The following is a 24,106-nucleotide window of genomic DNA, read 5'->3' as shown; positions in this document are numbered from 1 at the left end:
TTACTCAGATTCCAAATGAATGACTCCTTTGAGAATTTCTTGCAGGGCTAGTCGTGTGGTGGTGAACTCCCACAACTTTGGTTTGTCTGGGTAATATACTATTTCTCCCTCATTTCTGAAGGAGAGCTTTGCTGGCTAAAGAATTCTTGGCTGGCAATTTTTTTCTTTTAGTATTTTGAATATATCATTCCACTTTCTTCTGGCTTGTAGTGTTTCAGTTGAGAAGTCTGTTGTTAGTTTGATGGGGGCCCCCCTGTAAGTGACCTGATGCTTCTCTCTTTCTGCTTGTAGAATTCTCTCTTTGTCTTTGGGCTTTGAAAATTTAACTATAATGTGTCTTGGGGAGGATCTTCTTGGGTTGAATCTGTTTGGGGACCTTTGAGCTTCCTGGATCTGAAGGTCTGTATCTCGCCCCACACCTGGGAATTTTTCTGTTACTATTTCCTTGGGCAGGTTTTCAGTACCTTTTCCTTTCTCCTCCCCTTCAGGAATACCCATGATTCAGATGTTAGCGTGCTTGAGGTTGTCTGCTGTCTCTCTTATATTTTTGTCATTATTTTTAATTCTTTTTTCCTTTTTTTTTTTTTTTGTCTGCCTGAGTTACTTCAAAAAGACCATCTTCAAGCTCTGAAATTCTTCTGCTTGCTCTACCCTGCTGCTCAAGCTCTCAGTTGTGTTTTTTATTTCACTGAGTGAATCTTTCATTTCTGTATGTTCTGCTACACTCTTTTTTAAGGTATTAATCTCTTTGTAGATTTTCTCTTTCATATTCTGGATATTTTTTCTTGTTTCATTGTGTTCTATAATTGAGTCTTCCTTTATTTCTTCAAGTTTTCTTAAGATCATTGCTTGAAATTCTTTTTCAGACATTTCAAGGATTCCCTGTTCCATGGAGTCTGACTTTGGAGCACTACTGTATTCTTTTGTTGGTGTCATTTCTTCTTGTTTGTTTGTACTTCTAGTATTTTTTTGTTGACATTTTGGTCATTTGATAGAAGCTTTGCTTCTTCTATTACACTGAGTTTGGCTGTGGAGTAGCCCTGGTTGCTACTGTGGTGGTGAATTGTCTTTGCTTGACAGTAGGTGTGGTGTTGGTTATGTTAAATCACCTTGGGTCCTGTTCCAGAATCTGTGGTCATACAATGAGCCCCCACTGTTGCACAGTTCTGCTGGGCATACCTCGGCGGGTCAGATCCCAGGGGCAGTTGTTCCCCTCAAGGTCCAAGGAGGGTGGAGGGACCACCTCTAGCCATGCAGATCCACCACTGCTGCTGGGCTCACTTTGGTGTGGAATGGGTCAGGGTGTGGGGCGGGGCTGGCTGGCACTCCCCTCCAGGTCCTAGGAGGGGCAGGGCTGCCACTCTCAAAATCTTTTTTTAAATGACAGAATAAAAGAACCACTTACTAACTTATTTAATGATGATAGATAATTCTAAATATGTATAAATAATTGAAAATTAAAAATAAAAATAACCATGAGATAACCTCTATTTTAAAAATCAGATAAATCCATGCATTCCTTAAAAATACAAAATGTTTAAACAGACCACTTTGTTTAGGAAAATAACAGAGACTGTTAGTATGGAACAATTCCACAGAAAGTCATGAGGTCAAAATAGTTTCCTGGGAACCTTCTAACTCACCTTCAAAGATCAGATGGCTCCAGTTGGCTTGTTTCATAATTTTTTCCAAAGCATTGAAAAATACAGACAAAAGGTGAAAAGAACTGGGAAAGGGAAGCAGAAAGAGGTCTTAGCCCACATGCCCTGGGGCCAAGAGCACAAAGAAAGCTCCAAGACTGTTATTCAGGTCCAGAATAATAGTCTCCTGCTCAAGTTGCAGCCCAGGATACAGCAATCATCACATTCATAGGACTTTAGAATGGGAACTGTGGGTTCCAGACTGCATCAAAATTACCCACATCTCTGAAGCTTCCATTACAAAAGATGGTGACCTTCTGGCTTAGTGACAAATAAACTGAGACAGAGAGTTGTGAGCTTGGTTTCACAGCACACCTGTTCCTTGCAAACCAAAGAAGAAAGGTGGACTTTTGTTATCTCAGGGACGTCTTCCCTTAAATCCCTGGCAAATGCCCCCCTTTATAAAGGACTGAAGGAGAAAGAATCCGGGGCATGGTGGAAATGCCTCGGAGCTCTGTCTCCAGAAGCTCCTTATGGGGATTATACCCACAAGCAAGGTGTCATCCCCCAGTCAGGCTCTCCAAGGAGCAAACTTAATCCTTCTACATATAGTCTGGGTCCTCACTATCTACCAGCCCTTCATAGAACAGATTTGGGGAAATTCTATAGAGAATAAGGAGGAAATGATCCACATCTGAACAATTTGAGTGAGAGAGGCAGACCCAAAAGCTCATGGTATGATGGGGCTCATCACAGGTGGAGGAAAGTCACACATCAATGAGGACACCGTTAGTCCAACTCCCCTAGAGTCAGCTCAGTGGTTTACCAGCTGTCCGGCACGCACCTGTTCTCTTAGGACACCACAGAGTGCCACCTGCTGGCAACAGAACCCACCTCCTCCAGTCACTGTGATGACCTAGGCACATGGAGCAGAGTCCTTTCTGTACAGTAGTGTTTCCTGGTGTCGCTATCTAAGACAAAACAGTGAGAAGTGTCCTTTATAGGTCCACCATCAGAATAGTGATGCTCACACAGTTGGAGTTTTATCTCAATGGAAAACCATCATTTTTTTAAAATGTCAGTGTCTGTCAACTGTATCCCAGAAGCTCCAACTTTGCCTGCTGTTTCCAGACACTGGCTGTGGCATGTAAAGGAACAGTTAAAGAGTGCCGGGGGGAAAAAAACACCTGTGGGGAAATTGTCCTGTCTGCAAGTTGGAGGTATGCAGGGAAGTTGGGCAACAGAAACCTCAACAAAGTATGATGCATAAGTTTCGACCCATAGAGTGAGTCACGTGATCTCTGTGACAGAGAAGGGGAAGAGGCTATTGTAATCAGAGGTCAAGGCATGTACCAGGGCCAAAAAAGGAAGGGAAGCTGGTTTCCGGAGACCTTAGTACATGGCCACTCAGGTCAGAGAAGTGGACCGTCTGAGCATGTGAATCCAGCATCTCCAAATGGAATAGAAAAGAAAAATATGGAAAAACGTATCCTCCCTTAGTTAAACCACGCATTCCTTTTAACTAATATTAATGCATGTGTATGTACATATCTAAGTTGCTGCAAATAGATTCACAATGATCTTGCTTATATATTCATACACTTGTTAATAACTTTGCAGGTTCAGCCATTTTAACTCATTTTATTATTTTAATATTCCTAAAGTGTACACACCTGTCACTTGGAATTCAGCCCTTGACTTTCTGTGGGTCCAGTTTAAGCAGTGCTCCATGAGGTCCCCATGTGCTGGGTGAGGCTGGGGAGCTCATGGGTTTCTGTCTCACTTCCCCACTGGCCTGAAGCACCGTGCAAGCATTTAGGCTGCTGTCCCATGCTATGCAGTAATAGTCAGCCTCGTCCTCAGGCTGCAGCCCAGAGATAGTCAGGGAGGCCGTGCTCCCTGACCTGGAGCCAGAAAACCTCTCTGAGATCCCAGAGGGCCGGTTGTTATTCCTATGCATCAGGAGTTTGGGGACATGGCCTGGGTGCTGCTGAAGCCAAGCTGCTCCTTGGTTGCCAACATTGTTGCTGTTCCCAGTACAGGTCAGTGTGACCATCTGTCCCAAGGCCTTGGACACTGAGGGCAGCTGAGTCAGCCCTGCCTGGGCCACAGACACTGTGAGGGAGGCAGAGAGGACTGTGAGATCAGGACCACCAGAGCACACTGGACTAAAGTGGGGGACATAAAGCAGAGCTGGGTGAGGATCTCCCACCTCCCAGGTAAGTTCTACACTCACCTGTGTAGTGAACAAGGAGGGTGAGGAGGAGAGGAGCCCAGGTCATGGTGCAGACTCTGACTCTGCTTCTTAAAGTTCTGATTTGAAGTCTGGGCTCCCCTAAGTCTCCTTATATCTCCCCAAACCTTGGGGGAGGAGTCGCCGCATTCAAATAAGACTTTGCTATCTGTCTCTTCCTGGCTCTCCCTGCCCTGGCTGCTCACAGGTCAGAAGAGGGAGGAGGAGATGAGCTGATCCAGTAGGTGGAGGTGGCCTGGCCCATGATGATCCCTGGCTACTACTGGGAGGTCAGCGTAGTTGCACAAACACAGTCCAATAGACACACTGATAGCTGAACCTGGAGGCCCTGAGTGAATTTCCAGCTGGGGGAGGAAGGTCAGTCTCAGGATTGTCCCACACTGCCCCACACTGTCCTCAGACCCAAAACCCTACCTGTCTCTTTGACACACCTGGGCATTTCAGTTAGAGGCCACAGGATTTCCTGAGTGTATTTTCTCTGTCAGTTTTTCATGGAACCCACATGCACAGTTTAATTACACTTAATTTCTTAGCACTCCCATCATCAGCCACTGAAAGGCCCTTTTTTATTTTATTTTATTTTATTTCATTTCATTATTTCATTTTATTGTTTACCATTATGATCATTTCAAATCATGTCTCCACCTACTCTTGAAGCACCCTCTCCAGTGTAAATAATGTAGTTCCAGGCTAACTTCCATTGGATATTCTCAAAGATATAAGTGTTTCTGTTTTTAAATTAAATATGTGTTTTTTCTTTTAGGTCTCATTCTGCTTCTTTTTTTTTTTTTAAACTTTGTGTAGGTTTTTGCTTGTTTTTTGTTTGTTTTACTTTCTAACTCATAATTATACTTCTATTTTATCCATGTTGCTATATGCTATGTGAAAGTTTCTCACTACTTACAACTGGTAGCTCTACACCTACTACACTGAAGTTTTAGTTCCCCTTGTGTTGGGCACTTAAGTTGACGCCGGTATTTAACCACCAGGATGGACTTCCCCGTGGACGTTTCCTCGTGCCTTGTGTAAGAGTGGACGTGCTGCACACACACTTAATATTCTCGGAGTGCTGAGGGACATCCTTCCTGACTGACTGGACTGACTTACACGTGCCCCTCCGTAAGCAACAGATTATGATTCTTCACATCCTCCCTGGTGCTTTATTTTCATTGTTTTTCTTTACAAAATCACTCCTCTAACATCCTCCAGGACTTCATGCATCCCTCAGAAGTAAGTCCATAGTTCTCAAAAGGTCCACAAGAACCTACATTTTTTGCCTCTTCTCCTGCCTGTGCCAGCTCCTTGATCCATATCTCACCCTCAGCGCTCTCTGACCTTCTCAACACTCTCCCGTGGTTCCAGCCGTGGGCCTGTTGCTGCCCCTCACCTCCTCCCGTCTCACTCCCACCTGAAGCCCTTTTCCTTTGCTGGTGGCTCTGCCTGGGCAGCTCCCTCCACGCAGACATGCGGGGCTCTCTCCACAGCTTCACCTGGGAGATTCCATTCCCTTCTTTTTGCCTTTGGTGCAATTCACCTATGTTCGTGTAACTTTTATCCACTTACATTTTGCCTGCTATGAATAGTTTATTTGCATTTTTGCCCATTTCTCTTGGGTTTCTTAGTTATTTGTCTTCTCTATTTGAACTTTTCATTTGAATTATATATAGCGGTACTTTGTCATCTGGCTGTTGAGAGACAGAGGGAGAGATGAGTCTGAGAGAGGTTTTGGAGTTTGAACCCACAGGATTAGCAGGCAATTAGATGGTAGTGGCATAAAAGAAGAGTACATGATCCTCTTAATTGCACAAAGATTCTCTCTTTGTGGTGATGTCTGGTTGGCACTAATGCCGTGTCTTTGATCCAGGAAGTGGGCAATGGGGTGGATACATGTGACAATGTCTGGAGACATGTATCCACCTCATGTCACACTTGGGGCAGAGGGGTGCCACTGATATCTAGAGATAGAAGACAGGGATGCTGCTAATCACGCTTTAATACACATGACAGCCCCCTACATCAAAGAGCTCTCTGGCCCAAAAGTCAACTAGTGCCAAAGTTCAGAAACTAAGGCAACGAAAACATTTGAGAAGGAATATAACTGGTAATGAGTCTGGTTTTGTTTTTCTTGATTTATAGAACATGGTGGAAATACAATGGTGAAATTCAGGGAACTATTAGGGCTGCAGGGACTTCATTTTCTCTTCCTGTAGTTAAGGTATGAAAATAGGAAGGTTTGCTTCATAGGGTTTTTAGCATTCATTCATTCATTCATTAAACAATTATTTAAGGAACCTCTGGAATATGCCAGCAGTAGGACTGCTAACAGACAGAAGGCCATTCTGGCTGTTGCAGGGAGATAGGGACACAGGAGATGGAAAGGTCTGTCCACCACAGACCCATACATATGCAAAAACAGTTTTAAAACCAACTCTTCTATATACATCTCCTGGAGAAGGCAGGAAAGCTTTCTCTTCTTCTGGAGGGCACAAAATTTATTTCATCGCTTTGTCCCAGTCGGGTCAGTGTCCAGGAACTGTCATGTCTCTGAGGCCTCCTCACATCCAGATTCCCACCTCCTTCCCCTTCCCTCTGTCCCTGGGCCTGGGGTGAGAGTATCTGAGTGCACAGCTGCAGGAACTGGAGAGGCTGAAACTGCAGAGCCTGGAGAAGCAAAGGCTTCAGGAGGTAGAGATGTTGGGTCTTCAACCTCCACCCTGCCCACAGGATGAGGTCGGAGGTTAGAGTGTCAAAACCCAGGCCCAGAGAAAGAAGACAGTGTGATGCCCAACAGTAACTTTTTAATATATATTTTTTATATTTATCGCAGCTCTAATTTTACAGAGAAATTGAGCAGAAAGTACAGTTTATTCCCATACCCTCCCTTACCAACATATACAGTTTATCCTATTATTGACATGTTACAGTAGTGTGCTACATTTGTTACAATTATGAATCAGTATTGATATATGGTTATTAACGTAATTTTACATTAGGCTTCCCTCTCCATATTGCACAGCTCTATGGGTTTTGAAAAATGCATAATGTCACCGTCACAGTATCACACAGAATCGTTTCCTGCGCTGAAAATCCTCTGTGCTCCACCTATTTATCCCTCCCTCCTTCCCTCATCCCAAAAAACCCTGGAAACCACTGACTTTTTTTCCATTATTTTAAACATTCATCATTTCTTTGTCCTGACAGTAATTATTTTTTATCGAAACATATTAATTGTACATATTTATAGGATACAGAGTTATATCTCAATCTATGTATACAATGTGTGATGATCCATTCAGGGCAATCAGCATATTCATCCTTGCAAAACCCAATCATTTCTTTGTCTTGTGCACATTTCATCCCCCCTGTCCTAGTCATTTGGTAACATGCAGTAAATCATCCCAAGAGTTACTTCTTACTCGGAAAGAAAAATGATCTAAAGGAATCCTGTTGCTTGGCGGGTTAATTTCTTTGGTGATGGAAGTTATGCATGTGAATCTTTCTGTGGGAGCTTCCTAGGTCATTTCCCTCTTGTTGATTTCCTAATGCTGCACAGTGATCTAGCACTGAGCCTCATCTGCTGGAAGATGCAGCCCTGGGTGAACACCAGAAACCCGACAGCTCTTGCCACAGATGCCACATCCGATGCACCATTTGAACTTCACCACTAGTGGGGAGGACACCTGTGACCCTTGCAGGAGGAAGAGTGAAGTGAGGATCTTAGAGGTTAGGGGCCTTCCCTGCAAATTGTGGAGCTAAGGAGTGTTTGTTCTGGCTTTTCCCACTCTGTATGATACAGGGGAGCGAGGATCATGCGTTTGTGCTCAGGAAATAACTGTGTGAAAAGTGGACACCTGGATCCTTACAGAAGACAGGACCCTCCAACTAATCCAACCCTCATGGTGGAGGCCTGGACCCCAGCCCAGCCCAGGAAGGAGGCAGACGAGGAGCAGTTGACGATGTTACCTCCAGGGTCCCCCAGGGATAGAGGGAAAAAGCAAGTAATTGTCAGCATGGACACAGAATGTTTTGATAATTTCCCCAAAAATCAAGACCTTGCTCTTTTGCTAAAGAATTCTGCCTTCAATTTATCTGATTCATTACATATTTCACTATAAACAATAAGAAGAAACTGGGCCACACCTTCAACACTTTGAAAAATCTCCTTAGGTGAATATTCAGTTCATCCTTTACAAGGTCTGCTCTTCACGCAAGTGTAGGACACAATTCAGCCAATCTTTCTGCCTCATGCAACAGGGATCCCCTTTCCTCTGTTACATCCTTTCTCCAAAACATGTTTCTCAATTCCTTCTGAGGCCTCTCCAGCAGCATCTTAACATACATATTTCTACTAATGTTGTGTTTAATTCAATCTAGTCTTTTTCTATCATGCTCCTCAAAATTCTTCCAGCCTCTACCTTGTACCTAATTCCAAAATTACTTCCGCATATTTAGGTATTTGGTACAGTAGCACCCCTCTTCTAAGTAAAAGAAATCTGTATTCATTTCCATTGTTACTGTGATGAATTGTCACAAACTGGGTGACTTAGGAGGACATTATTTATATGTCACATGACATATTATATGTATATAATATATATATAATATATAAGTATATATATATTATATATGTGTGTGTATATATTTGATATAAATTGAAGGAGCGGATGGGGGCTGGGAGGTGTAGGGCAGCACCCAGGGCTGGCGAGTTGTGGATAAGATGATGGATACAATGACGGGGGGCAGATACCACACTGAGGACTAGACATTCTATCCTCTACGGATTTGAGAATATCTTGACTTTTTAGTAGAAAAAAAGGAGAGGAAAGAAAAGAAGTGGAATTTTTAATCTACTATGTTAGATATTTCATGGAACAGAGAATGGACTTAGGCTACTTGTCACACAAGAAGGGACAGTGTAGTGACATCTACAGAGAAAAAAAGGAAAAATCTGAAGAATGCATAGAATTTTAATCTCCATCTCTGGTGACCAACTAGATGTGCAGCGCAACTGGAAAAGAAGAGCACATAATACTCGAAGGTTTCCAATTTCTTCGACTGAGAAAATGGCAGTGTCATGAAAGCAGGTAAAGTATGTTAGGTAAGGTGCATGATTCGGGTATAAGATAATGCATGAAGTTTGTGGATGAGTATGGTACCTGTTTCAACAAGAATATAAACTTCACAACAAAACCATGTTAAGAAAATTCTTTAACAACAGTCAAGTGCTACAGAGATCTATATTTTGAAAACATACTTTCTGTGTGATAGTAAGATTATCCCTCTTATATATTCAAAACCAGGGTGAGAAATGAATTCAATATGAATAATGACCTTCTGTTTAAAGGCTTTTCTTCACTTCACTGAACAAAACGTAAGCACTTAGGTCACCAAGTCACCAAACATTTCCATAATGATTAATTGTAATATATAGTTGATTTTACCACAGATGTAAACTGTGGTTTTCTCCCTTATGTGGTTTTTTTTTTTTTTTTAAAGATGACCGGTAAGGGGATCTTAACCCTTGACTTGGTGTTGTCAGCACCACACTCTCCCAAGTGAGCCACGGGCCAGCTCTACGTGTCATATTTTGATCATAAATTTCATTAAATAACATGCATCATCGAATTTTGGTAACAGGAAGGAAGGTATCATTCCAGCTGTATAGGGATGCAAGCTTATTGTCCTATAAGCTTTAACAGATGTGCAGAACTTCTATCTAGAGTGGGCATCAGAATTGAGAAATAAGGTCCTCGTACTCCCTGGACTCTTCTTGGCTATGTAAACTAAAGGATGTCAAAATTTTCAGCTCCCACACCCAAAAGTTCTTGTGTTTTTATTTCCTTCCATGCCCATCTTCACAACTGAATTTGCATTCTTAGTGTCACTTTTCCTTGTATAAGGACAGGGCCTGGTGCTGACTGCCACTGCTGTTGGATTTCAGGATGGGTTTGAAAGATGTTTAGGAGACACAACCTGCAGTGGACTCTACAGGGAGGGCGAGGAGTCCTCCTTAGGGCTGACTAAGCTGATCTGATGCACAAGGAGATCCTGGGGTGAGGACTACAGGCCTGCTCGCATGTTTACTGGACACAGTTCTTCATTGTAAGCTGTCCTCTGGACAAAACTGACCTTCAGAGATAGGTTACCAGCAGAAAATTCCTCTCAGATTCTGCCAATGGTGGAATTCTGTTGGTTCGAGCAATTTTTTTTTTTTTTTTTTTTTTTTTAGTCCTTGCAGTTATTTGGTGAAAAATTGGGAGAGTTTTCCTGAGTGGAGTTTCTGTTTTGTTTTGTTTTGTTTTAATAAATGTAGTGTAGATGAATTTCAACATCAACAAAGTAAGAGTCATAGACCACCACGTGTGCGGTTTTTGTCCCACTCCCCCATCTGTGTCACTATGAGATGCACCACTGTGCCAGATCCCACAGTAGTAATCGGCCTTGTCCTCAGGCTCCAGCCCAGAGATGAGCCAAAGCCCTGCACTGGCCGAGGCATTTTGTATTCAGAGAAGCAGCTGGGGACCCCAGAACCCTGGTGCTTATTAAAATCAGAGTGGTACTGTAGAGGGTACAAGGGGGGGCTCCCCCGCTTCTCCAGGGATAAGCATGTCTAGAAGTCACCCACATGGAAGCACTGCTCAGGGTGCAGGAGAGACTCACAGATGCTCCTACAGGTGCAGAGAAGGAGGGTGGTTGAGTCAGCCAGGCTGGGAGAGGGAACCTACAGACACAGACACTTGTGGGTGTTGGAGCAGATACCAGGGTTAGCCTGCTGGGAGTCTGAGCCAGGGGGGTGGGCTCTGATGGAGAAGCTGACCCCGGTGTCTGAGAACAGAGCCTACCTGTGCAGTGAGAGGGGAGCACGAGGAGGAGAGGCATCCAGGCCCTGGTGGACACAGTTCTCCTGATCCTCACAGCAGGGCTGGGCAGCCCCAGGCCTTATTCCCTCCCCAATGGCCTCATGTTCTATTCCCTCCCCATTGCCTCACAGAGGAACAGCTGCTCATGGGCATGTTTTGCCACCACAATGTGTCCTAATAAAAGGACTGGGGGCCTGTGGAGAGTGAATTTCCTGATGGGCAGGACCTGAGAGGAAGCAGTTGCTGGTGCAACACCCACAGGACACAGCTGCTGAGTGCCCATCAGTGAGCACAGGGTCCACTTCCCTCGGTCCACCCCACAAAGACTTGAAATCCTTTGGGGACTTCTCCACCTGCGAAGTTTATGGGGTTCTAAAAACTGTCCCACAGGGCCCCCTGCTGACCACATGTAAAACTTCAGTCTCCTCCTGGTCCTTGGCCTCTGCTATTTCATCTTTTTAATGTGATTCCACACATACTGTTTGAGATGTTTGTGTGCCAGGCACTGGCCTTAGCTCAATATTACTTGCACTAATGGACTCTCTGTGTTTGTGAGGAGCTGCCCTGCTGGACTCAGGCACATCCACGTGTCATCCTTTGGAAAGGGAAATGTTTAACTCAAGCATCTTTAAATTTGTCTTTAAGCGTTTGGGATTGAGAAAAATTTGCTTTTGCAATTCTGCAATTCTCTATGATTCCTTTTTTTTTTCCATGTTTTATGATTCTCATTCTTGTATTTTTCTTCTATTTGTGAAACAAGCAAAAAAATACTTTCTAAGCTCATCTCTTAGAGGTGTGTTGTAAAATTCAAACAGTGAGAATTAACCTGTGCTTGCAATCAGTATTCCAACTCTAATCCTACAGCCACTGGCTTAATAGAATTGTTTTTCCTCTTATGTGTTTTGCAGGTAACATCTAATGAAATATATGCCAATAAATAAAATGGAAAACTGTTTTTGCAACCATCATAAACAGTTTTATCAATGCCCACTGTCAGTCACAAAAGCCGATTCTCTATATTTCATTATTTTTGATACTGCTGCCCCCAACCGACCCCAATTTGCTATTTTAATTCCTATAGTGCTCAGGATAGGTTGCAGTAACGAATCACACCAATATCCCAGTAGCATACAAAAACAAAAGTTTGCTTCTCATTATACACCATTTCCAACACCAATCGGCTGTGCCTCTTACTTATTTTATCTTCATTACAGAATTCAGGCTAGCAGAGAAAATCCCACTGGGTAAACTGCTGATCTCACAGTAGAGAAAGAAGATAACTTGGCTAAGCTAGTCTTGCATCTGGTGCTCAGAAATTACACTTTTCACTTCTCCTCATTTCGTTGGCCTAAGCTAATCATGTAACCATATCTGAGGTCAGTGAGGTGCAGTGGTTCAATATAATACTCCCACAGAGAGGGCTGAGGAGATTGTGGAAAGTATGAAAATTCTTTAGAGTTTTAGACATCTTACTTTACAGGTGACGAAAGAGTTAAGAAAATGCTATGTGAATTGTCTAGTGGACAATTTTTTGCTGTGATGGAAATGTTATATCTAGTTTGTCAAATTTGGTGGCCACTAGGCAGACATGGCCATTGAGCAGTTGAAATTCAACTAGCAAGACTGAAAGATAAAACTTTTAATTTTCTTTAATTTTAATAAACTTAGACTTAAATATAAATATCTACATGTCATTGGTGGAGACTATAGTGTTCACTGGTGGTAAAGGACATGCAAATAGAGGCAGAGCCAAAATGTGATCCCAGACACTGGTGAAAAAAGTGCAATATTGTCCACACAGTTATGCATCTGCTCTGACTTGTCTCATATCCATCATAAAATGTAGACTCCAAGAGTTTAGGACATTGTCACATATTTCTTCATCTTAGTATCCTATGCTTTAAAAATACTCCCCGACAGAATAAATGGTGATGGTTGTATTATAGTTTCATGAACTTGTATGAGGATTAAAAATTTCATTACATACTTAGTCTGGCCAAAAACTGTACTTGACACTTTGGTGGGGAGGAGATTCTGTGTGATTGATTAACAGGTTCTCTGACCTCTGGTGCTTGGAATATTATTCATCCATCAAAACAATCATTTGAGTTCTGTGCAACTGTTTTGTCCAACAGATGAGAAAGCAGGAGCACAGAGAGTGAATACTTCCAGCCTTACCTCCAGCTTAATGGCATAAACAGGATTCAAAGTCAAAGGCTTTCTTTAGATAACAACATGGTCTTTTAACCCAGTACTTTTCAAACTCAGGTGATACTGCCCCAAGGGGGGAAACATTTGGCAATGTCTAGAGATTTTCTTTGTCACGACCTGAAGAGTAGGTTGCTACTGGCATCTGACGTGTGGGGACCAAGGATGCTTCTAAACATCCTACAATGCACAGAACAGCCACCACCACAAGAAATAATCTATCCCACATTGTCAATGGTGCCAAGGTTCATAAACTCTGTTTTGAACTAAATCTTCTCCATGAAGTCACTGCAAAGGGATTAGAAGATCATCCATCAAGACATGAGAGAAGAAATTCATAATCGGGAGAAAAAATAAAAGGACTCTTGAACAGAAAATTCAAACTTCAGCATTCATTCAGGAGACAGAAAAGATATATCCAAAGGAATGGAAGTCAATATGTTTATCATGGCTCCATATTTATCACAATACCCAACCTAAATGTCCTTCAACAGATGATTGGACAAAGAAAATGTGGCATATACACACAATGGAATACTACTCAGCCATAAAAAACAATGAAATTCTTCTGTTTACAGCACTATGAATGACCTTGGAAAAAACCATGTTAAGTGAAATAAGCGAGACACAGAAAGAGAAATACCGCATGTTGTCACTCCTATGTGGAAGCTAAAAAAGTTTGATCTCATAGAAGTAGAGAGTAGATTAGTAGTCATTAGAGACTAGGAAGGGGAGGGAGAGTGGGAAGAGGACAGAGAGGTCAGTGGATAAAAAATTGTAGAGAGATAGGAAGAATTAGATCCAGTGTTCAATAGCAGTTATAGAGAGACTACAGTCAACATCAAAGTACTGTGTATCTTTGAGTAGTTATTCGAGATGATGTTGAATGTTCCCAACACAAAGAAGTGACAAATATTTGAGGTGATGGACCTACTAAGCACCCTGATATGATCATTGCACATCATAAGAAAGCACCCAAATAGCATATTGCACTCCATAGGTATATATAATTATCATGGGTCAATGATGAAAACTAAATTACAAAGAAAAAAGAGAGAGAAATAAAGAGTAGAATAGTTGTTACCAGAGACAGGGAAAGGAAGGGAGGAGGAGGAGCCAGGGAAAGATTTGTAAACTGGTACAAAGTTACACAGTCACAGTTAGACAGGAAGAGTAAGTTCTGGTGCTCTAGAGTGACAATAGCTAATAACATTGTATTGTATATCTCAAGACAGCCAGAAAAGAGGATCTGGAATGTTATAACCACAAAGAAATGAAAATGTTTAGGTGATAGAAATGCTAACTATTCTGATTGGATTATTACACAATATATGCATGTAGTGAAACAACAAACAGTGCCTCATAAATATGTAAAATGAAAAATAAATAAATAAAATTTTTAAAAAAGAAAGTAGGGATAAATGTTTTTTTTTAAGTGAAATTAAAAAAAAGAAAAGAGCAGTGCTGCCTGGTGAACTCCCTGGTGGAGTCAGGCTGAGGCTGACCCACGATGGGGACGCTCTGAGGAGTTTTCGTCTCACTTCCCCATGGCTCTGGTGCACTGTGTGATTGTTGTTGCCATCATAAGACTGACAGTAGTAGTCGGCCTCGTCCTCAGGCTGCAGCCCAGAGACGGTCAAGGAGGCAACATTGGAGGAGCTGTCGACGGAGCCAGAGAACCGATCAGGAACACCTGAGGGTCTTTGGTTATCCTCATAAATCACAGTGGTGGGGGCACTGCCCGGGCGCTGCTGGTACCAGTACACATATCTATCATCAATGCTGCCACTGCTGCGGGTGCAGGAGATGGTGACTGTCTGCCCCAGAGACCCTGACACAGATTGGGGCTGAGTGAACACAACCTCAGCCCAAGACCCTGCAAGGGAGAGACACATAGATCAGTGAAGACAAGCCAGGCCTCATTCCCAGGGAGGAGGGAGAAGTCATCATCCCAGTTGACAACCTGATTCCCTCCTTGAATTCCCTGCAGGCAGTCACCTGTGCAGTGAGCAAAGAGGGTGAGGAAGAGCGGAGCCCAGGCCATGGTGGAGAAACCCCCAGTGAGGCCAGAGCTCCCCAAGCCTTCTTATCCTCAGGGTGGGAGGTCTCCATGCAAATCTTCCTTTTTCTGGAGGCTGCACAAACCCCTCCTTTAACGTCAAACTCGCTCTGGCTGAGAAAAGAGACTGGGGGGGAGTTGTTTTTTGGTTTGGGGTTTTTTTCACTCCTGTGAGAGCACGGGAACACCTGCAAGGGTTGGGGGCAGTTTCTGAGAAACTGGGCAGCACCAAGGAGGGGCTTAGGCCACAGCGCCCTCTGGTGGGTGGAAGAGACACGTTGACCCAGGACAGGTGCTGGTGCTCAGGGCTCCCACTCTCCCCAACCCTCAGCCCTCACAATTCAGGCCATGTGTCCTGGGGGTCTCTGCACAGCACCCTATGCTCACTGTATATTTAAACCATGATATCTGTCCAGATGGGCCAAGGGCCACTGCTCTGATACAGACTTTTTGAGTCACTTTATGTTATTGCAGGTGATGAATATCATGGTGAGAGGAAAGCTCTGCATTTCTCCAGGAGGTACCACATGGAGCGAGGCTGTGAGCCCTCCTCTGAAAAAAGGCCCAGCCTTTCAGACAGGCAGAGGAAGGAGCCCAGGGATCAGGACAATATTCCATCATCAGAAGGCACCGAGAGAACAGAAAGACTCTGTGGAAGCAGGAAGGGGTGGGCCTGGGTCTGAATTAGGGGAAATTTAATCATAACCCATAATAATTAAGTTCCATAAAGGTCTGAAATAAGGCATTAGAATGGAAAGTCAACAGGACCAAATTTGAAAGCGGTTTGGAGGGAGAATGCATGTGGCTGGTGACCAACAAGATCTCTGTGTAAAGATAATTGTCAATATAAATTTCAGATTTCTCATTTTGCAGTTGGATGTTAACTACTTCTATTTTTATGTTGAGTAGCCTTAAACCAAATTTGCACCTCTTTATTAAGGCGATATATGATTACCGTTAGTAATTCTGAAGCGGGTTGACAATAAATGATATTTGGAGATTCTGTGACCGCCGTGACGTTCTTTCATGAACGCATATGTGAACTCCATTGATGGCATGGTCACAGCCACTGCCATTGGTACCACTACCACTATGGCTTTATTTGGGAGCCAACATTCCAAGAGGATGAACGTGTTACTTTTCAGCATGAGGTGAGAGAAATTGCAGATAGAATTTTTTCCTATGCATATTCACACACCCACGCTGTCCTCCGTGCACCCACGTGGAGCCTATGCTTCAACAGCGCTCCTCATCTCTGCCTGGCTTCTCTATTTTAAATTTTGGTTAAAAACATACAATATGCAATTTATCATCTTAAACATTTTTAAGTGTACCCTTCTGTAGTGTTAATTATGTTCACGTTGTCGTGCAATACACCTCCAGAACTTTTTTATCTTGCCAAATAGAAACTCCATACCCATTAAATAACACTCTTGATTTCTCTCTCTCTCCAAGCCACTGACAACCATCATTCTAGTGCATGTCTCCATGAATGTGATGATGTTGGATACCTCATAGGAGTGGAATTATACACTATTTGTCTTTTTGTATCTGGCCTATTTCACTTAGCTTAATGTCCTCAAGATTTATTCATTGTAGTATGTGAGAGGAATTACTTCACTTTTAAGGCTGAATAATACTCCGTGGTATGCATACACCATATTTTGTTTATCCGTTTATCTGCGGATCATCGTTAAGTTTGCTTCCATATGTTGTCTATTGTGAATAATGCTGCAATAAACATGGGTATACAAATATATCTTCAATATCATGCTTTCAATTCTTTGGATATATACCTAGAAGTGAGATTGCTGAATCATATGGTAACTCTATTTTTAATTTTTTTAGGAACCACTGTACTGGTTTCCATAGCAGCTGCACCATTTTATATTCCCACCAGCAGTGCACAGGGATCCAATGTCTCCACAGTCTCCCCCACACTTACTATATGTTAGATTGTTTCTTTTATAGTGGCCATTTTAATGGGCATGAGATGATATATCATTGAGGTATTTGTATTAGTTCATTTTATGTTGCTTATAACATTACCTGAAACTGGGGAATTCATAAAGAAATAAAATGTAATTCTTACAGTTTCAGAGGCTGGGAAGTCCAGAGTCCAGGGCGTACATCTAGTGAGGGGGTTTGTTCTTAGTGGTGACTCTCCACAGCAACACAGAATATCACATGGTAAGAATGGATTAAGCAGGAGAGGTAATCTGCTCACCCACTCTCCTTATAGATCCTCAAGGCCATGGCCATGACCACCCATTAAACCATCAACTCATTACTTCATGAATGGATCAATCCATTCAATAGGACACGGTGCTCACAATCTAATCACCTTAAAGATTCCACCTTTCAAATACCATAATTAGATTTCCCACTTTCTTAACACTGTTACAATGGAGATTAAGTTTCCAACACATGAACATTTGGGGGAAAAATTAACACATAACATTCTATCCTTGGCCCCCCAAAGTTCATGTTCTTCTCACAGGTAAATACATTCTTTCCAACCCCAATGTCTTAACTCCTTTCACCTCAAAAGTCCAAAGTCTTATCTGTGAAATCAAACAAGTTCTCTACTTCCAAGATGTAATAGGGGAATGGGCATAAAACAGAAATTGTCACTCCAAAATGGAGAAATAGGCCAAAATAAAATAGTGACAGGCCCCAAACAAGTCCAAAACCCAGCAGAGATGACATCAAATCTTGAATCAGGTGAATAACCTCCCTTGACTCTGTGTACAGCATCCTCTGCACACTGGTGTGTGGGTTGCGCACCTAAGTCCTCAGGCACACCCTCTGCTGTGGCTATCCTGGTCTCTGGCCATGCTTCAGATCCCCCAGGCTGGCATTCCACTCTGGTAGCTCCACAAGTATGGGGTCTCCATGGCAGTCCTGCTACCACAGCTCCACTAGGCATGGCCTTGGTTAGGTTCTCTGCTGCATCTCCAACCCCACATTTCTGCTTGGCATTGCTCTAGCAAAGCCTCTCTGAGGTGATTCCACTCCTGTGACAGATCTCTACCTGGGTCCCCAGGCTTTTGTGTATATTCTTTGAAATTAGGGTGAACACTCTTGCACAGCTCTGGCATTCTGCAAGTCAGCACGCTTACCACCACCTGGACACCACCAAGGCTTCCAGCTTGTATCATTCAAAATAGGGGGTCCAGCAGCATCTGGGGCTAATTTAGCAATGACTGGAGCAGCTAAAGAAGCCATGGTTCAGGGAGCAGCATCCCATGGTGACCCTGGGCAGCAAGACCATGGAGTGCACGTTGGGCCTAAACCACTCTGCCTCCCCAAACCTCTGGGCCTATGATGGGAGGAGCAGCCTCAAAGATCTCTGAAATGCCTTCAAGGTATTTCTTCTATTCTCTTGCTTCTCATTTATACCCAAGACCTTCTCAGAATGGCCTTTACTGTCCATGTTTCTGTCAGTATTCTGGTCACCACCACTAAACCACTCTCTAAGACCTTCTGACTATTCCTTGGTCTTCTTGTCTTCTAGCCCTTACCACAACCTAGGCTTTCTCTAGCCTGCTTTTTCAATTCTTCCAGCCACTTCCACATTTTCAGATATTTGTCATAAGCACACCCCACTCCCACTACCAACTTTCTGTATTAGTCTGTTGCTGTTGCTTATAACAGGATACTGAAACTGGGAAATTTATAAAGAAAGCAAATTTATTTCTTACAGTTTTGGAGTCTGTGAATTTCAAAGTCCAGGGGGCATATCTAGTGAGGTCCTTCTTCTCAGCGGAAACTGTCTGCAGGGTTGCGTGGCTACCAGGATGTCATGTGGTAAGAATGGGTCAAGCAAGAGAAAGCTAAACTTCTCACTCACTCTCCTTATAAAGCCATCATAGCCATGCCCATTGACCATCCATCAATGGATTAATGTACTCACAAGGTTACAGTCCTCATGATCTAATCACCTCTTAAAGGGCCCACCTTTCAATTATCATAATTGGATTTTCCATCCTCTTAACACTGTTATAATGGGGGTCAAGTTTCCAATACATGAAATTTGGGGGGATACATTTAACCCGTAGCATTCAAAATGCCTAGATCCTGGTGATGGCTTAGAAGACAAGAAGACCAGGGAAAGTGCGGAACCCCTTAGTGACTGGTTAAGTGGTGGTGACCACGATGCTGATAGAAATATGGACTGTAAAGACCTTTCTAAGAAGATCTTAAGTGTAATTGGGAAGCAAGAGAATGGAAGAAAGACCCAGAAAGCATTTCAGAGATCTTCCAGGATGCCCCTCCCATCACAGACCCAGAGGCCTAGGGAGACAGAACGGTTTGGGGGAACAGGCCCAAGGTGCCTTCACAGGATCACTGCCCAAGGCCACCTCAGGAAGCTGCTTCAGCTGCTTCAACCATGGCTAAATTGGCCCCAGCATGGCTGGACCCACAGCTTGGGAAGACGCAAGCTGGAAACCTTGGTGGGGTCCACATGGTATTAAGTCTGCAAAGAATGCAGGAGCTTGTGGAGCCATCACATCCAGATTTCAAAGGATGTATGAAAAAACCTTAGAGATCTGTGACAGGGGTGGAATCACCACAGAGAGCCTTCACTAGAGCAATGCCAGGTGGAAATGTGGGGTTGGAGTTGCATCACAGAATCCCCAGTAGGGCCATGCCTAGTGGAGCCATGGGAGCAGGATCACCGTGGAGACTCCAGAATTGTAGACTTACCAGCATGGAACGCCAGTTTGGGAGAGATGAAACATGGCCAGACAACAGGAGGGGGGGTGTCAAGGACTCGGGTGCCCAGTTCCAAACCAGTGTGTGGAGGAATCCATACTTGGAATCAAGGGAGATTATTCACCAAATTTAAGATTTGATGTCTGCCCTGCTGGGTTTTGGACTTGTTATAGACCTTTTACCACTTTATTTTGTCCTATTTCTCCATTTCAGAATGAGAATTTCTGTTTTATGCCTATTCCCACATTGCATCTTGTGACATTCAATTTGGGAAAGTCCCACCCCCTCCCCCATTTTAGGACTCCCCAAAGGTCGTCCTTCCCAGCAAAAGAACCCCATCTCCACGTGCCCTCCTGAAACTCTGGTCGTTCTGGTCAGGGACCTTTATAGTGCTGACTGACTTTGCTGCTGTTGCTGCTCAGGTCTTCAGAGAGGGACCAAGTGGCTGTTCTAGAACTCCATATGAAATGGAGGTGACTGTGGGCAGCCACCACATTGGAGGTGAGGTCAGGATCCCATCTCTTGCTGCACTTCCATAGCACACAGTGTTCTTACATCAATTCTATATTAATGATAATCATTGAACCATGTGGGGAACATACTCAGCCCTGATGCCCGGGTCCACAGTGTGGAGTAGGGACAGCAGAGTCTCTCTCATTCTTCTCCTTGATTCTTGGGGGAAGCCCAGCACTGAATGTCTCCATGGGGCTGGAGCAGTCCCAGCCACAGGACAGTCAAACACTGCTGTAGATTGGATGCCCCCCCCCCAGCCTCACTGGAACAGTTGAGAGTGGGAAATCCTATTATGGTAGTTGAAAGGTGGGGCTTTGAAAAGGTGATTAGGTTGTAGGACCTGCCGTAGGGAACGGATTTAAAATGGTGGTCACATGCGTGGTTCTGAGGGCTTTAAAAGAAGAGCACATGAGAAGATAGTCGCTCTCTGCTCTGCAGTTCTCTGCCATGGGAGACCCCTGGGTCACTGTCGTCGCCACCAAGACCCTCACCAGATGTGTTCCCTGGACTTGGGACTTCCTGTTCTCCAAAACTGTAAGCAATAAATTTTGTTTTCTTTATAAATTACCCAGTTTCGGGTATTTTGTTATAAGCAACAGAAACTAACAGAGACTAACATACACATCCCAGGGCTCTTTGCTCCCAGTCCCACTTGGAACAGTCTCAGCCATTTTCTACCTGAGGGCGCATCAGTCTCTCACTCTCTTGTCAGACCCACAACAACCCCCACCTGGCCTCAGAATCACAGTCCTCCACTTCATTTACGTTACACAGCTGAGCACTAGGCAGGTTAACCTGCTTCTGACATCTTTTCCTACCTTGAGAAGGAGAGGACGGTGTGGTTGGAAAGTCTACTCCCCAGGTGACCTCATGTGGTGTCACCATACATTGGAGAAACCATCAGCTGGCCTTCTGCAAACGCACTTTACTTGCCACCTCCTGCAGGCACATCAGTGATCCCAGTGTTGTGCTCATGGTTTTCACTCTTCCCTAGGTTTCCAGATATTCTGTTCCCAACATCATAATTGATCTCTTTATTAAATTCTCATCAAATTATCCTAGCTGAGTATGCCAGGTATTTCTTCACAATCCCTGATTAATACCTGCTAATCATATTTGGATCACAGGCAGACTTATTTTGGTAAATAAATCTCCCATACCATGTAAGAGTCAAAACAGTATCACCACGCTTGTCTCTCTTGGAGAGATTCTGTGTCCCGAGCAAGGAATTGCTGCATACCCAGAGATGTTAAAGCTCACAATGAGGCTCACATTCTCTAAAGACTAGTTCGATGGAAGGGCAGCAGGCTCACACAATAGAGCATAAACGGCTGAAGTGGTCACACAGATGTTAGCTGTTGTCACAGGCATGAGGGCCTAGAGAGAGCCCAGGCGGCACAAGCAGAGGTGGGGTTTCCTCCCTTCTCCAATAGTCTAAAGCAGGTGTGGCAGTGCCCTGTCATCCCACCTGACAGTAATAAACAGCTCCATCCTTGGGAAGAAGGCCTGAGATGACCAAATAACCTATATTAGTCAAGGCATGTTTTGATGCAGAGAAGCTGCTAGAAACCCTGGTGACCTGGTTCTTGCTTTAATCTATAGTATCTCAGGAGATAACAGGGAAGGCTCCCTGGTTTCTCTTAAGACCAGAAGATATTATTGCAGCCAGCACTGGTGCCTCTGCTCAAGGTGCAGGTGAGTCTGGCCAACAGTCCTGGAGACACTGGGAGTGAGCATGGTTGAGTCACCACAAGTTGGGAGAGAAAACTTGGAAACGACTATATAAATGCTGGAGCAGGGGTCAGAGCTAAACTGCTCTGAGGTCTGACCCAGTCGGGTTAACACAAGCCAGGGAGATGACCCAGGGCTGTGGGATCTGTACCTCCCTGTGTGCTGATAGAGGATCATAATCAGGCCACGGTGCACACAGCCTCCTGAGGCCCACAGTGAAACAGGCTAAACTTATCCCCTCCTTATGGGCCTCACCCATGACATGGCTGGTCACGCAGATGTGGCCTCAACTGTTATCTGCTCCCACGTCTCCCTGAGCACTAAATAAGGAATATGAGCTGAAGAACTTGTGGTTTTAAAAGGCTGACAGGCAGTGAGATTCAGCCCTATTGGATGGCCCAAGAGGAAGAGAGGCCCAGAGAGCACCCTGCAGGGAGCTCCCATCAGTGAACTAAGACTTGGCCCCAAGGCTTGCCAGCATTAGAGCACACCCACCTAAGAGAACCCTCCACGGGATACCCCACGGCAGTCCACAGTGCCCCCTGCCGGCCACAGTCCATCTTCAGTCTTCTCGAGGGTCCTAAGACTTTCTATCATTTGACCTGGTCACTTTCATGGAATAAACACTACTTGGAAAACCTATGTGGCTAGTATGGGACCAGCTCCAATGCAACTAATAGTAATATTCCACATTGTTTGAGGACATTTCTAATTTATAGGGGGATAATTCAATAAATAAATGAAAAAAGAGCATGAAAGATGCTGTAAGAATAGAGTGATGCCTGAGAAAACCTCCACTTACAGAATTTAGGGAAGCCTTCTCAAATGAGCCATTCCTTAATTTGAGCCTTAAATGATGGATACAGGTGTGGTTCTTGAGAGAGAAAAACAGAAAGGAGTGTCCTGGATGAAGACATACAGCACGATGATGGTCAGTGTCATAGAAGCATATGGCATGGGGATGCGATGAGAATGTCCTCAAGTGAGATGATGTTGTAGGAAAAAGCATGGAGGTTGCTGCAGAGCATTGCAGGCTTGAGTGTGAACAAGAACTTATGGAAGAGAATGAAGAAATATGTGAGAAGGAAAAATCAGGAGGAGACATGAACTGAAAATGTCTTCAGGAGGTAGAAAATACAGGAGAGTTGAACAACTAGAGGCTTTGTGTGAGGAACAGGTAAACATAGTCATGAATTTAAGGATTCTGGTTTGGAAAACAAGAAGGTTTATGTCACATGGTTTCATATGTTATTAAAGACTCAGTTTGATTCGCTCTTTTTCAGAATATGCAATTTATAGAGAATCAGATATAGGGTCAATATATGGCAATAATAGGCAAGGGTGTCTGTGAATAATGGTCTCAAATCTATAAATGATGTTAATAGACATCCAGGAGAGAATAGCAGTCACTAATGAGTCATGTGTATAATTGGAAGAGTCAAGGAATGAAAAACCTGAACATTTAAGGAATAAGTAGAAGAACCTAAAACCTACCTGATAGGGTGAGGAAGTCTCTCACTCATATACCCATTTATTATCACAACACATTCAATTATTGTCACAACACATTTATTGCTCCTTCTGCTTTAGCATCCTGAAGTAGGAACATGGTTGAAGACAATAACACACAAATGTATGCTCTGAGGCTGTTAATAATAATCAGTCTCCTTCTCAAGAAGCAGCCCAAGATACAGCAATTGTCACATTCATAGGACTACAGGATGGGAACTGTGGGTGCTAGACTCATCAAAACTGCTCACATTCCTGAAGCTTCTGGAATTGCAGAAGGTGGTGACCTTCCGACCTAGTGACAAATACACTGAGACAGAGGGTTGTGAGTCTGGTATCACAGCATGCCCGCTCCTTGCAAACCAAACAAGAAAGGCAGATTTTGTGTGATCCCAGAGAATTGTTCTCCTAAATCCCTTGTAAATGCCCCCCTTTATAAAGGACCAAAGGAGAAAGTCTCCAGTATAGTATATACAGTATTTTTATTAGCTCATCTGTTTCAATTCCAACAATAAGGATTATTTTATTTGTCAGTTTTTCATAGAACCAGTGTGCACAGAATTTAATCACACTTACTTTCTTAGCATTTCCATCATCAGACACAGAAAGACCT

The 24,106-nt window shown here is 43.6% G+C and overlaps 2 gene segments (V, D, J or C); both read right to left on the bottom strand.

Annotated features, from left to right (window-relative positions):
• Nucleotides 1-1,602: 1,602 nt before the first annotated feature.
• Nucleotides 1,603-3,922, bottom strand: LOC134370779 (immunoglobulin lambda variable 10-54-like). The segment is given in 3 exon segments: nt 1,603-1,661; nt 3,453-3,755; nt 3,877-3,922. Coding segments are annotated over 3 exon segments (408 nt in total).
• Nucleotides 3,923-4,082: 160 nt separating this feature from the next.
• Nucleotides 4,083-15,006, bottom strand: LOC134370777 (immunoglobulin lambda variable 6-57-like). The segment is given in 3 exon segments: nt 4,083-4,238; nt 14,504-14,838; nt 14,961-15,006. Coding segments are annotated over 3 exon segments (537 nt in total).
• Nucleotides 15,007-24,106: the final 9,100 nt, after the last annotated feature.

Source organism: Cynocephalus volans, chromosome 2 (genome assembly GCF_027409185.1).
Source record: "Cynocephalus volans isolate mCynVol1 chromosome 2, mCynVol1.pri, whole genome shotgun sequence".
Lineage (NCBI taxonomy): Eukaryota > Metazoa > Chordata > Mammalia > Dermoptera > Cynocephalidae > Cynocephalus > Cynocephalus volans.
Note: the sequence above shows the minus strand (reverse complement) of the source record. Positions and strands in the feature narration are given on the sequence as shown.